This window comes from Saccopteryx bilineata, chromosome 9 (assembly GCF_036850765.1).
Source record: "Saccopteryx bilineata isolate mSacBil1 chromosome 9, mSacBil1_pri_phased_curated, whole genome shotgun sequence".
In the NCBI taxonomy this organism is placed as follows: domain Eukaryota; kingdom Metazoa; phylum Chordata; class Mammalia; order Chiroptera; family Emballonuridae; genus Saccopteryx; species Saccopteryx bilineata.
Window position 1 is genome coordinate 49047182 of NC_089498.1, and position 13924 is coordinate 49061105.

At 37.0% G+C, this 13924-nt stretch overlaps 1 protein-coding gene across 1 annotated transcript in view; it reads left to right on the top strand.

Moving 5' to 3' along the window:
* The first annotated feature begins 7023 nt into the window (after positions 1–7023).
* Positions 7024–13924, top strand: part of RNLS (renalase, FAD dependent amine oxidase) — a 327801-nt gene continuing 320900 nt past the window's right edge. Inside the window, exons 1-4 of the mRNA XM_066243719.1 lie at positions 7024–7169; positions 7915–8020; positions 8621–8763; positions 10672–10830. Of these exons, the coding sequence (XP_066099816.1) occupies positions 7052–7169; positions 7915–8020; positions 8621–8763; positions 10672–10830 (526 nt within the window). The 5' untranslated portion in view covers positions 7024–7051. The remainder of the gene's footprint in view (positions 7170–7914; positions 8021–8620; positions 8764–10671; positions 10831–13924) is intronic.

The following is a 13924-nucleotide window of genomic DNA, read 5'->3' on the forward strand; positions in this document are numbered from 1 at the left end:
AACCAAACTTAAACTGTGACAACAAAAGAAAAAAAAAGGGGGAGAAAGGATGAAGATTAACAGTAGCAAAGGACGATGAAGCGCAGAAATACTCACAAGAAAGGGTACTACAATGAATATGGTAGGTACCCTTTTCATTACTTAATGGTAACCACCCTTGAAAAAACCACCACAAAAACACTTGACTTAAAAAAGGTAGCAACAGAGGAAAGAAGTATGGAATACAAACAAAAACAAACAATAGAAAAACAAAAGAGAAGAATCAAACAAGATACAAAACTAACAGAAAGCAATTTATAAAATGGCAATAGGGAACCCACAAGTGTCAATAATTACACTAAATGTAAATGGATTAAACTTACCAATAAAAAGACACAGAGTAGCAGAATGGATTAAAAAAGAAAATCCAACTATATGCTGCCTACAAGAAACTCATCTAAGCAACAAGGATAAAAACAAATTCAAAGTGAAAGGCTGGAAAACAATACTCCAAGCAAACAACACCCCAAAAAAAGCAGGTGTAGCAATACTCATATCTAATAATGCTGACTACAAGACAGAAAAAGTACTCAGAGACAAAAATGGTCATTTCATAATGATTAAGGGGACACTGAATCAAGAAGACATAACAATCCTTAAAAATATGCACCAAACCAAGGAGCACCAAAATATATAAGACAGCTACTTATTGACCTTAAAACAAAAACTGACAAAAATACAATCATACTTGGAGACCTCAATACACCGCTGATGGCTCTAGATCGGTCATCCAAACAGAGAATCAATAAAGATATAGTGGCCTTAAATGAAATTCTAGAACAACTGGATATGATAGACATCTACAGGACACTTCATCCCAAAGCGACAGAGTATACATTTTTCTCTAGTGTACATGGAACATTCTCAAGAATTGACCATATGTTGGGCCACAAAGACAATATCAGCAAATTTAAAAAAATTGAAATTGTGCCAAGCATATTCTCTGATCATAAAGCCTTGAAACTAGAATTCAACTGTAAAAAAGAGGGGGAAAAACCCACAAAATTGTGGAAACTAAACAACATACTTCTAAAAAATGAATGGGTCAAAGAAGAAATAAGCGCAGAGATCAAAAGATATATACAGACAAATAAAAGTGAAAATACGACATATCAGAATCTCTGGGATGCAGCAAAAGCAGTAATAAGAGGAAAGTTCATATCACTTCAGGCCTATATGAACAAACAAGAGAGAGCCAAAGTAAACCACTTAACTTCACACCTTAAGGAACTAGAAAAAGAAGAACAAAGACAACCCAAAACCAGCCGAAGAAAGGAGATAATAAAAGTCAGAGCAGAAATAAATGAAATAGAGAACAGAAAAACTATAGAAAAAATCAATAAAACAAGAAGCTGTTTCTTTGAAAAGATCAACAAAATCGACAAACCCTTGGCAAGACTCACCAAGGAAAAAAGACACAGGACTCAAATAAATAAAATCCAAAATGAAAGAGGAGAGATCACCACAGACATCATAGATATACAAAGAATTATTGTAGAATACTATGAAAAACTATATGCCTCCAAATACAACAATCTAGAAGAAATGGATAAATTCCTAGAACAATACAACCTTCCTAAACTGAGTCATGAAGAAGCAGAAAGCCTAAACAGACCAATCAGCAGGAAGGAAATAGAAAAAACTATTAAAAACCTCCCCAAAAATAAAAGTCCAGGCCCTGATGGTTATACTAGTGAATTCTATCAAACATTCAAAGAAGACTTGGTTCCTATTCTACTCAAAGTCTTCCAAAAAATTGAAGAAGAAGCAATACTTCCAAACACATTTTATGAGGCCAACATAACCCTCATACCAAAACCTGGCAAGGATGGCACAAAGAAAGAAAACTACAGACCAATATCTCTAATGAATACAGATGCTAAAATACTAAACAAAATACTGGCAAATTGAATACAACAACATATTAAAAAAATAATACATCATGATCAAGTGGGATTCATCCCAGAATCTCAAGGATGGTTCAACATACATAAAACAGTTAACGTAATACACCATATCAACAAAACAAAGAACAAAAACCACATGATCTTATCAATAGATGCAGAAAAGGCTTTCGATAAAATATAACACAAATTTATGTTTAAGACTCTCAACAAAATGGGTATAGAAGGAAAATATCTCAACATAATAAAGGCCATATATGATAAACCATCAGCCAACATCATATTAAATGGCGTAAAACTGAGGACTTTCCACCTTAAATCAGGAACACGACAGGGGTGTCCACTCTCTCCACTCTTATTTAACGTGGTGCTAGAAGTTCTGGCCAGAGCAATCAGACAAGACAAAGAAATAAAAGGCATCCATATCGGAAAAGAAGAAGTAAACGTATCACTTTTTGCTGATATGATCCTATACATCGAAAACCCAAAGGACTCCACAAAAAGATTACTAGAAACAATAAACCAATACAGTAAGGTCGCAGGATACAAAATTAACATACAGAAGTCCATAGCCTTTCTATATGCCAACAATGAAATATTAGAAAACGAACTCAAAAAAATAATCCCCTTCATGATTGCAACAAAAAAAATAAAGTACCTAGGAATAAACATAACAAAGAATGTAAAGGACCTATATAAAGAAAACTACAAGGCATTGCTAAGAGAAATAGAAAAAGACACAATGAGATGGAAAAATATTCCTTGTTCTTGGATAGGAAGAATAAATATAATTAAAATGGCCATATTACCCAAAGTAATATATAAATTTAATGCAATTCCCATCAAAATTCCTATGACATTTTTTAAAGAAATGGAACAAAAAATCATCAGATTTATATGGAACTATAAAAACCCCCGAATAGCCAAAACAATCCTAAGGAAAAAGAATGAAGCTGGGGGCATTACAATACCTGACTTTAAATTATATTATAGGGCCACAATAATCAAAACTGCATGGTATTGGCAGAAAAATAGACACTCAGACCAATGGAACAGAATAGAAAGCCCAGAAATAAAACCACATATATATGGTCAAATAATCTTTGATAAAGGGGCCAACAACACAAAGTGGAGAAAAGAAAGCCTCTTCAACAAATGGTGTTGGGAAAACTGGAAAGCCACATGCAAAAGAATGAAACTCGACTACAGCCTGTCCCCGTGTACTAAAATTAATTCAAAATGGATCAAAGACCTAAATATAAGACCTGAAACAATAAAGTACATAGAAGAAGACATAGGTACTAAACTCATGGATCTGGGTTTTAAAGAACATTTTATGAACTTGACTCCAATGGCAAGAGAAGGCAAAGATAAATGAATGGGACTACATCAGAATTAAAAGTTTTTGCTCAGCAAGAGAAACTGATATCAAAATAAACAGACAGCCAACTAAATGGGAACTGATATTTTCAAACGACAGCTCAGATAAGGGCCTAATATCCAAAATTTACAAAGAACTCATAAAACTCAACAACAAACAAACAAACAATCCAATAAAAAAATGGGAAGAGGACATGAACAGACACTTCTCCCAGGAAGAAATACAAATGGCCAACAGATATATGAAAAGATGCTCAGCTTCATTAGTTATTAGAGAAATGCAAATCAAAACTACAATGAGATACCACCTCCCCCTGTTAGATTAGCTATTATCAACAAGACGGGTAATAACAAATGTTGGAGAGGCTGTGGAGAAAAAGGAACCCTCATACACTGTTGGTGGGAATGTAAAGTAGTACAACCACTATGGAGGAAAGTATGGTAGTTCCTCAAAAAACTGCAAATAGAACTACCTTATGACCCAGCAATCCCTCTACTGGGTATATACCCCCAAACCTCAGAATCATTGATACGTAAAGACACATGTAGCCCCATGTTCATAGCAGCACTGTTCACAGTGGCCAAGACATGGAAACAACCAAAAAGCCCTTCAATAGAAGATTGGATAAAGAAGATGTGGCACATATACACTATGGAATACTACTCAGCCATAAGAAATGATGACATTAGATCATTTATAGCAAAATGGTGGGATCTTGATAAAATTATACGGAGTGAAATAAGTAAATCAGAAAAAAACAAGAACTACATGACTCCATACATTGGTGGAACATAAAAACGAGACTAAGAGACATGGACAAGAGTGTGGTGGTTACCAGGGTTGGGGAGGGAGAGATTTAGGGGGAGGGGGAGGGGCACAGAGAAAACTAGATAGAGGATGACGGAGGACAATCTGACTCTGGGCGAGGGGTATGCAACATAATTTGGTGACAAGATAACCTAGACATGTTTTCTTTGAATATATGTACCCTGAATTATTAATGTCATCCCATTAACATTAATAAAAATTTATAAAAAAAAAAAGTTACAAAAGAGCACTTGTGAAAGGTTAGGTGGAAAAGGAGAATCTGTTGATGACAAAGCTTTTACAGAAATACTAATAAAGTGTATCTTCAGAAGTTGAATCCCTTAAAATTATAGTTGGCTACCATTTGGGAAATCTTCATTTACTTATATGTGCCCCAGTTTGGGGACTGCTGTTCTATAAAAGACTTCAATTCTTTTTGCGATATCTCCCATTAAATATTCATCCCATTTTTGTTTGAAGGCTTCTGAACAGGGAAAACTACTTCTTGGGGAAATCTGCTTCATTCTTAGATGTATCTATTTAAAATTATTACTTAAATGCATTATTATTAAAGACAGGATCCACTTTCTTGTAGTTTTCATCAGTTGTTTTATATACTGAAAATGTTTAATTAATTTTCTCCCTTAGGGTCTTTCACATATTTGAAGATAGGCTTTATGTTTCCCAGAAGTCTTCTCTAGGCTAGAAATCTCTATCCTCTTTACCTGTGCAAATAAGATAACTTCAAGTCTGCTTGCCAATCTGGTCACCTTTTGTTGGAATGGCACCAATTTCTGAATGATCCTTTTCAAAATATGGGATCTAGACCATATTTTATTATAGTATTCTACTGGTATCTGTATTTTAGATGTGATCTGGCCAGTCTAAAGTGTGAGATTATCACCTCTCTTGTTCTGTACACTATAATTCAGTTATCATGGCATAGGTTCATATTTACTCTTTGTTTTGGCACCTGTAATATACTGTAAAATAGGGTCAACCAAAATTCTAAGCCTTCTTTCCTTGATTCTGTAAAATTATTTTTTTAAACACAAAGGTAAAACTTTGAATATTTTTATCCAATTTTCTTTTGGTTAAATTTCTTTCAGTTGCTGCATATTGAAATACTTTAAAATCTTGATTTTACAATATCTCCAAGGAACTATTCATCTTGCTTTTATACCATCTAAACCTGTTAGATATGCCATCAATGATTATCTAAGTTATCGATAACACAGTTAAGTGAAGACAGAGCTGGGCATCACACTGGTCGATATCCTTTGCTGACTGGCATATTTTATATTATTACAGTCATATTATACCATTAAAATCACCGTATGAGAAAGGATATTTAATATTGGATACCAACTGAATTACCATTCAGCCTATCTTACTTTAAGTATTATCCTTCAAAAGCTTGTATATCTTCTAGGCCAACAGAGAGTGAACTCTCAGTTTCTGAGAATTCTAATTTTGATTCTAGATGCCAGGAATACTGTATGGAATATGACAATGTGTCTGCCTTTTTTGTTCTTCAGTTCTAGTAGGAAAAAGATAATAAATAAGCAATAAATAAGTAAATAGGTATAAAAGCAAGATAATTTCCAAAAGTGATTGTTATTAAGAAAATAAAACAGGTTAATGGAATAGAGAGTCACTGGGTGGCTGTTTTAGGTAAAGTAAATAGAGAAGGTCCCTTTTAGGTGACTCCTAAGCTTGAGTGGATGATGATCAGAAGGAGCTAGCCTTGCAAATATCAGGAATAGAAAAGAAGGGAAAAGGTCAAGGTGACAAGGAAGAGTAAATATAAGTCTATCTCTCTCAATCCTACTTTCTCTAGGTCATCTAGCCATTCCCAGCTCTCCCTGAAAGATACACGAGTAGCCAACCATGAACTAATAACTCTATAGTTATATAACCCATTCTGGAGGTTGGGAATGGGGAATCCCTAAGTACTGAAATTATGAGAAATCATGAGCCACTATGGCTACCTGTATTCAAAGGTCACAACATTCTGCTTAACTTTGTAAAGAATATATTGTTGATCATAGGGGAAAAGAAAAAGAGAGTGAAGAATTAATGCAAATTCACAACTCCAGGAAACACAGGTCAAAAGTTCATGAGCATAAGCAACGATTTACCACTTCCACAGATAAGTGGAAAATCTGAGCATATGTTCGATGAAGATAAAATAATTTAGCTATAGCCCAGGATATATGAAGGTTATCAAATAAGATAGAAACAGATTGGAGAAATATCACTGAATGCATTTTATGCCAAGCAATGATTTTGTATAAAATTGAGAGTTACTGAAGCTTTTTGAGGATCGTGGTTTGATCTAAAAGCTTGGTGCAGAACACACACAAGAGTAGGGAGACCAGTTAAAAAGCTATTGTAATAATTTGGTTAAGAACTAATGACTGCTTGAATTTAAGTAACGGTTAATCTGTTGGTGACTACTTTTCAAAACGCTAAATGTCCAGTTGACAAGAATGCAGTAAAACAGGCATTTTAGTACATTTCTAGTGGAAGATGGGCTTTTCTTATGTACAACCACATGATACTGAATTACAAGGGAAAAGAGGTAAAAAAGATCAGAGGACAGATATGAAGGGTGAAAAAAGAGAAGCTATTGAAGATGATTATGAGGTTTTAGGTCTGATTGTGCAAAATGATCAAACTTTTAATAGAAATGAAGAAGTAGGAGATAATGGAAAACCGCAGAACAGATTAAAAAAGCAATGAGGATCTGCCCCAGCCTCCTCATTCAGATACCAAAGGGGCAGCCCAAATTTGCAGCTCACTCCCAGGCGGACCTGCCCGTCAGCTGCGGGCGCCTCTTCCCCGCCCCCTGCCGGCCGGCCGGCGGGACTGCTCAGGGTCCAGCGCAGCCGGCCAGCGTCGCCACGGAGACACCGGCATGGCGCGGGTGCTCATCGTGGGTGCCGGGCTGACGGGAAGCTTGTGCGCAGCGCTCTTGAGGAGGGAGACGACCTGTCCTTTACACCTCGCTGTGTGGGACAAGGCTGGGGACTCAGGTGGGTCGTCGTATGGCCGAAACGCGGGAACCCAAAGGCCGCGTGCACGCCGGCTTCTGAGGCGCCGCGGGCCCCACGGGCGAAAGGCTGACGGGCACGCCGCGGCTCGGGTCCGGCGCGGGCCAGGCTGCGCAGCCGCGCCTCGTCACGTGGGCCGGACTTCCGCCGCCGGGGAGAGCCCGAGAGGGGCGCGGTGGGGGGCCGACCCGCCCGCGCGCTGGGTGCGGGGCCTGAGCGGCCTGGACGGACTCCTGCGCAGAGCTTGCCTGCCCCGGCCTGCCGCTGTCGCTAAGTGGAGTTCCGTCTTGTGCCTGTGCCTTGGCGGCTCTCCAGATTATGAGGATCCCCGAATACGCATTGACCGAGATTTTTGGAAGATCTAGTTTGCAGAATCCTGTTCTTCTCCTGAATCCTGACTGGAAGAGTGAAAGCAATTCCTTGACTGATTGATTCTGACATTTCATGTATTAGTTTACTTCATTCATTCCTTTCATTCAGATTAGTGACTGTACACACCAGAGTGTTGCACACTACGGCGTCAGTCATGTATCCTTTCCGAAAAATACCTCACAATCAGTGATCAAGTTGTCTCAACTACTGCCTGCCAGTGTTGGCTGACAAAACCTTCAACTTGAAAGACAAGTGTTTTCTAATAAAGCTTCAAAGTAAGCCATCTGCAGTAACAGGGAGTTAACAACATTAATAACAAGAGGTCCATTCTAATGCACAGACATTTTCATTCAAGGGGGAAGAATGACCACCACCAGCAGTCCTCGTGACCCGCAGAGCACAGTGGACCTGGGGGCCCAGTACATCACATGCACGCCCCGCTCTGCCCAAATACACCAAAGGTGAGTCAGCGAGGGCTGGAAGACTTCTTGCTGGCTGTATGATGTAAAAACATAAACCATCCGTTTTTAACAGGGTTCAACTTTGCTTCCTGTAATATGGTGAAATTATGATATCATTTTTGATGGTATTAGCAATAAAAGGTTTACCTAAGTAAAATGGGAAACGTCTAATACATGCCTCATAGTGTTGTTGTGAAAGTCAGATGAGATATCATATGGAACATAATAAAGGCTCAATAAATATGAATTACTATGTCGGTGTTGAGGAAGAGGACACAATTGCTGTGATGGAAGTCAGTCTTAACCAATTTAAAACTGGTGTACTAAATACCTTTCTGTTTATCTTCACTGACTAGTTTTTTGAAATGTACAGGAAAATAGGCCATTGGTTAGTGTCAGCAAAAGATTTATGGATTTTCAAAACACTTCTGTTCTTCGCCTGAATTATAAATTTTGTTAACACAAAACATATGTTAAGATAATCATCTGATAATTTCTAGTTATTTGGTATTATAATCTCTAAGAATTCTTGTAAGAGAATGTGGTATGTTGGAGCTAATGATATTGTATAATTATGTTATATATACTGATTTATTGCAGTTTTTATGATGAGCTGTTAGCTCACGGCATTTTGAAGCCTCTGACCTCTCCTATTGAAGGAATGGTGGTGAAAGAAGGAGACTTTAACTTTGTGGCACCTCAAGGAGTTTCTTCAATCATTAAGCATTACTTGAAAGAATCAGGTGGGAAGAAGATTTTCTCTACTTTCTTTTAATATTAGCATTTTAAAATGAAAGTTATACACATAATTAAATATTAATCCTATAGAGACAGTTATAAAAAAAACAAGTACATGTTCTCTTATTCGCCACTCAATAGCTAGTTTTCTTCCCTTAAAGCAGGGGTCAGAAACCTATGGCTCATGAGCTCTTTTGATGGCTGCATCTGGCTTGCAGACAAATCTTTAATAATAAAAAAAAAAATAACGTTAAAAATATAAAGCATTCTCTTGTATTACAATCCATTCATTTCCTACCACTCATGATCATGGTTGCGGGTGGCTGGAGCCAATCACAGCTGTCCTCCAGGACAACACCAAATTTTTATTGGATAATGCGTGACATACACGGGTTGTTGTATGGCTTTTATGAAATTACATTTTAAAATATGTGGTGTTCATGGCTCTCTCAGCCAAAAAGTTTCCTGACCCCTGCCCTAAAGGAATCATAAATAACGGTTTCCAGTGCATACTTCCAGAAAAATGTTTATGCATCTATCTATTAATCTACATGACTGTCTCTATTTAGCTATTCATATATCTTTATATTTATTCTTTAAAAATATACACATGGGATTTTTTACATAAATTATTCCATGACATGTTTGGACCATGTTTATAATAAGTCTATCATCCATCTATCTAACCTCTCTCTTTCAAGTAGCACATTTAGTTACATATTGTTCACGTCTCTTCACGTTTCATCTGATCAGTTCTGAACTGCTGCTCCCTACAATCTAATTGTGAGAAATTATAGTAGAAAAGTAAATTTAGATTTTCTACTTAAAATTGAGAAAGAATATAAATATAATAGAAACACATTTAATTTGTAAAATGTTTTAACCTTCTTAATATTTTGTTATCTTTACAGCTATCTGCATGTTTTAGAATTTTTATTAAATATTATGTGCTGCGGAGACAGTGGTAAATATTTTTTGGTATGCCACAGAATTTTTAGTAATTACTTGATTGTGCCATGAGATGAAAAAGGTTGAAAATTGCTGTTTTAAACAAATATTGATTAAATACCAAGTCTGTGCCAAGTACTATACCATATGTGCTATCTGCTATGTATAGAAACAAAACATTTATTACAGATTAAGAGGGAAGAAAATATTAATCAAATAATTATTCAGATAATTATTTACCTACCTTTGTGATAAATGCAAAGAAGAAAATGCAATGAAAGGATAGTCTAGATTGTATTTCTCTTAATTCTTCTTAAAGATAATTGACCTATTGATGAAGACTTAGATTTCTCTCTCTTTTTAAAAAATTTTACTTAGAAAATTAAATTTAATGGAGTGACATTGATCAATAAGTGTACATAGGTTTCAGGTAAACATTTCTTACAGGGACATTTCTAAGGTTTAATAGAGAATAATAATTTTTTAATAGGAAATACTGCTCTTTCTTATAATTACTAGAGAGAAGAATTAACACCTTTACTAAAATGTAACATGCTCTACAAGATAATGAGCTTCAAAGTCAGATGGATGTAGCTTTAAATTATGGCATAGTATTTCTGAATCTGTCTTCTTAGCTGTGAAATTAATTGGTGTGATGTATATCAAGAGCTTTGCATAGTCTTGGCATATCGCAGATACTTATTAAAAAATAGCTATTGTTACTGTTATTATTCATCGTAATAGTTCTTTTTCATCAGAGCAGGCATTGATCAGCAGGTCCAAGAGTACCAGAAAGAGGAATTCCCACTGAATGAGAAAGAAAGTCAAGAAAGTGAACCCCAGGGGCTGGAGAGGACAATTTGCATCATTTTCTTCACCCGAATAGATCCAGCTGGAGACTCCTCTCCCCCTTTATTCGTATGAAAAATTCTGCTTATGTGACCAGGGTTTTGCTTTTGGAACAGGTGCTGATATCTGTTTCAGACAATGTGTGACCCACATCAACCTGAGAAATGACAAGTGGGAAGTGTTCAAGGAAACAGGCTTCCCTGAGCAGTTTGATATTGTTGTCCTCACAATGCCGGTTCCTCAGATTCTGCAGCTTCAAGGCGACATCGCCAACTGTGAGTCACAGCCTGTGCTGTTTACTTCAGGGAATGGCGTTTCTTTGAAAGAACATGAATTCAGTTTGACTCTCTTAGCAAAGGGTATAGTGTGGATGCTATTGATTTGCGTGTTTGTTACAAACTGATACAATGGTCTGGTTCAGGGTAATTAGTCTTGGTTAAACCGAAATCCATAGAATGGTTTTCCTTAGTCAGTTAAAAGTTGAACAAATTTCTTATTGCTCTTGCCTTTAAGAAGTAAATAATTGGCCCTGGTGGGTGGCTCAATGGATAGAGCTTCAGTCCAGCATATGGACATCCCAGGTTCGATTCCCAGTCAGGGAACACAGAAGCGACCATGTGCTTCTTCCCACTCCTTCTCTCCTTCTGAGCAGCCAGTGACTCAGTTGATTCCTGTGTGGCCCCAGTCACGGAGGATAGCTCCTTCAGAATGAACGCCACAGCCTCAGGAACTAAAACTAGCTCATTACTTAAGCATCAGTCCTAGATGGGGTCGCCAAGTGGATCCCCGTCAGGGCACATGGGGGAGTCTGCCTCACTAACTCCCTTTCTCTCACCAAATAATAATAAAAAAAGAAGTAAATAATTTTGGTGGATATGCAGTAGTTTGGCCTACTATAAGAGCAATTTCTTTGTGGCCGTCTTGGAGAAAGATTTTTATGACACAAGCAGCGACTATGTGAACCCCTGGCAAATCTCATCTCAGACTGGTCTTGAGGAAGAGTCTCACGTTCCCCCCTGCTCGGGATTTCCTGGCTCACCTGTTACCTGAGGGAGAGTCTCATGTTCCCCCCTGCTCGGGATTTCCTGGCTCACCTGTTACCTGGCTCCCCTGTCTTTTTTTGAAAACTGCCTTAAGATATAATTCAGTTATGATACAATTCATTTATTTAAAATGTACATTTCAATGATATTTAATATATCATATTCACCAATATATGCGACCGTCCTCACACTCAATTTTGGACCATTTTAATCACCCCAAAAAGAAACCCCATATCCTGAAGCTATCACCTTCATCCCTCCATCTCCATCTCTGCCCCTGATCCTAAACAAACTGCCATCGACTGTCTCTATAGATTTCCTTATTACCTGGGTTCTTCTGTATCCTTTTTATTTTTTATTTTATTTATTCATTTTTAGAGAGGACAGAGAGAGGGAGAGAGAGAGACAGAGAGGGAGAGAGAGGAGAGAGAGACAGAGAGAGAGAGAAAGGGGAAGGAGCTGGAAGCATCAACTCCCATATGTGCCTTGACCAGGCAAGCCCAGGGTTTTGAACCGGCAACCTCAGCATTTTCAGGTCAACGCTTTATCCACTGTGCCACCACAGGTCAGGCAAAACATTTCTTTTTTTTTTTAAATTTTATTTATTCATTTTAGAAAGGAGAGAAAGAGGGAGAGAGATAGAGAGAGAAGGGGGGAGGAGCAGTAAGCATCAACTCCCATATGTGCCTTGACCAGGCAAGCCCAGGGTTTTGAACCGGCGACCTCAGCATTTCCAGGTCGACACTATCCACTGCGCCACCACAGGTCAGTACCTGGATTCTTAAGGAAAGCTTTTCTATGGTTTTGCTTTGTCTCTACCTATGCCAGGTTTCACTGAGTATTCTCCTGTCTTTCGTTTTGTCTGACTGAGCCTGGCACATTAAAGTCATTGACTTCTAGGATACCGCATCTTGCCTTGAAGCCATGAATAATAAAGCAGAGCCCGGAGATGGTGGGCAAGGCTTTGGGTGATGTGGGAATGGCTATGGATATTGACATGTCTGGAGCTTTTGACTTTGTTGCATGACTAATGTTGACATTGGCTTTGATTGAGAAATGGCCTTTTATGCCGCTGTTAGAAAGAAAGCTGGTAATAAATATGGTTTATAGATCATAGATTTAGAAGTGTAATAGAAATTGTTATCTGAGGAATAAAATTACTGCTTAGTACATCTTGAAAGTAAGTTACCTTTTCTTAAATATCAGCTCTACCACAGTAACAATATAGTTTCTTTTCTAGTACATTGTGAGGTAATAATGTAGAAAGGATTGAAATATTTATTATATAATTATAAGCAAATAAAAAAAACTAATTTTAAAGGTCTCTGTCATGAATTTACTTCTTTTCTGTTGCCAAAGTCACTTTAAAGTAGGATAATTTATTGGCATGGAGTCTGTAATGGTTGGATTGATTTCAAGACTTAAATAACATACTGTAACATTTTACTAAAACACAATCGTTGGTCAGTGTCTTCAGTTGTGCTATAAATTACATATTCCAATTTTTAAAAGCTACAGTTTTGTATCTGAAGAGAGGCCCTTCAACATTGCATTTTTAAAGTATTTATCAGTATTTGTATTAGTGACGTATAAAACATAACACCTAAGAGGTGTTTAAGGGCCTTCCAAATAATACTTTTATTTAGATATAAAATAAAGGGGTTAAAACATCTGCTTTCTCTTTATAAATTTCAATAATGACCTCAGTATGAGGAATAATAAATTAGTCTCGTCTCTCTGTGTTTCTGGAGAACCTGAGATATACTTTTGTTTATTACACATTTTCAGTTTCTCTGAAGAGACATCCATTTACAAAGCTCTATATTACCATCTAGTGGATTCCTGTATGTATTGCAGTTCCCATCTGAATTTTTAAATAGGGCTATGAAAATGATTGAAATATAGAATATATATAAAATTATAACTATAATGTAATTTTGAAAACCCCATAATATCATAGGGGAATAATTTAGGCACATTCTAATTAACTAGTTTACCCCAAAGTGCATAGCTAATTAGTGGCAGAACTAGGGCTGTACTCCAGGTTTTATATTCATACAAACTGAGCAACCTTGTATCTTTGACTTTCATTGTACCTCTCATTTTATCTCCTCTCTCTTTTTCTAGCTTTAGGATCAACATACGTACTATCTCTTGCGTGAAAGACTTCCCTTTTGATTATAGTGTGGTCTGGATTTCATCCTAACTCTCCCTTTTCCCTATTAGGCTTCTATAGAAGAAACAGAACTACTTTCATTTTTATTTATTTGTTTGCTTATTTATTTATCTGGCAATTACTCATTATCTTTATTACATTGTCCAAGTT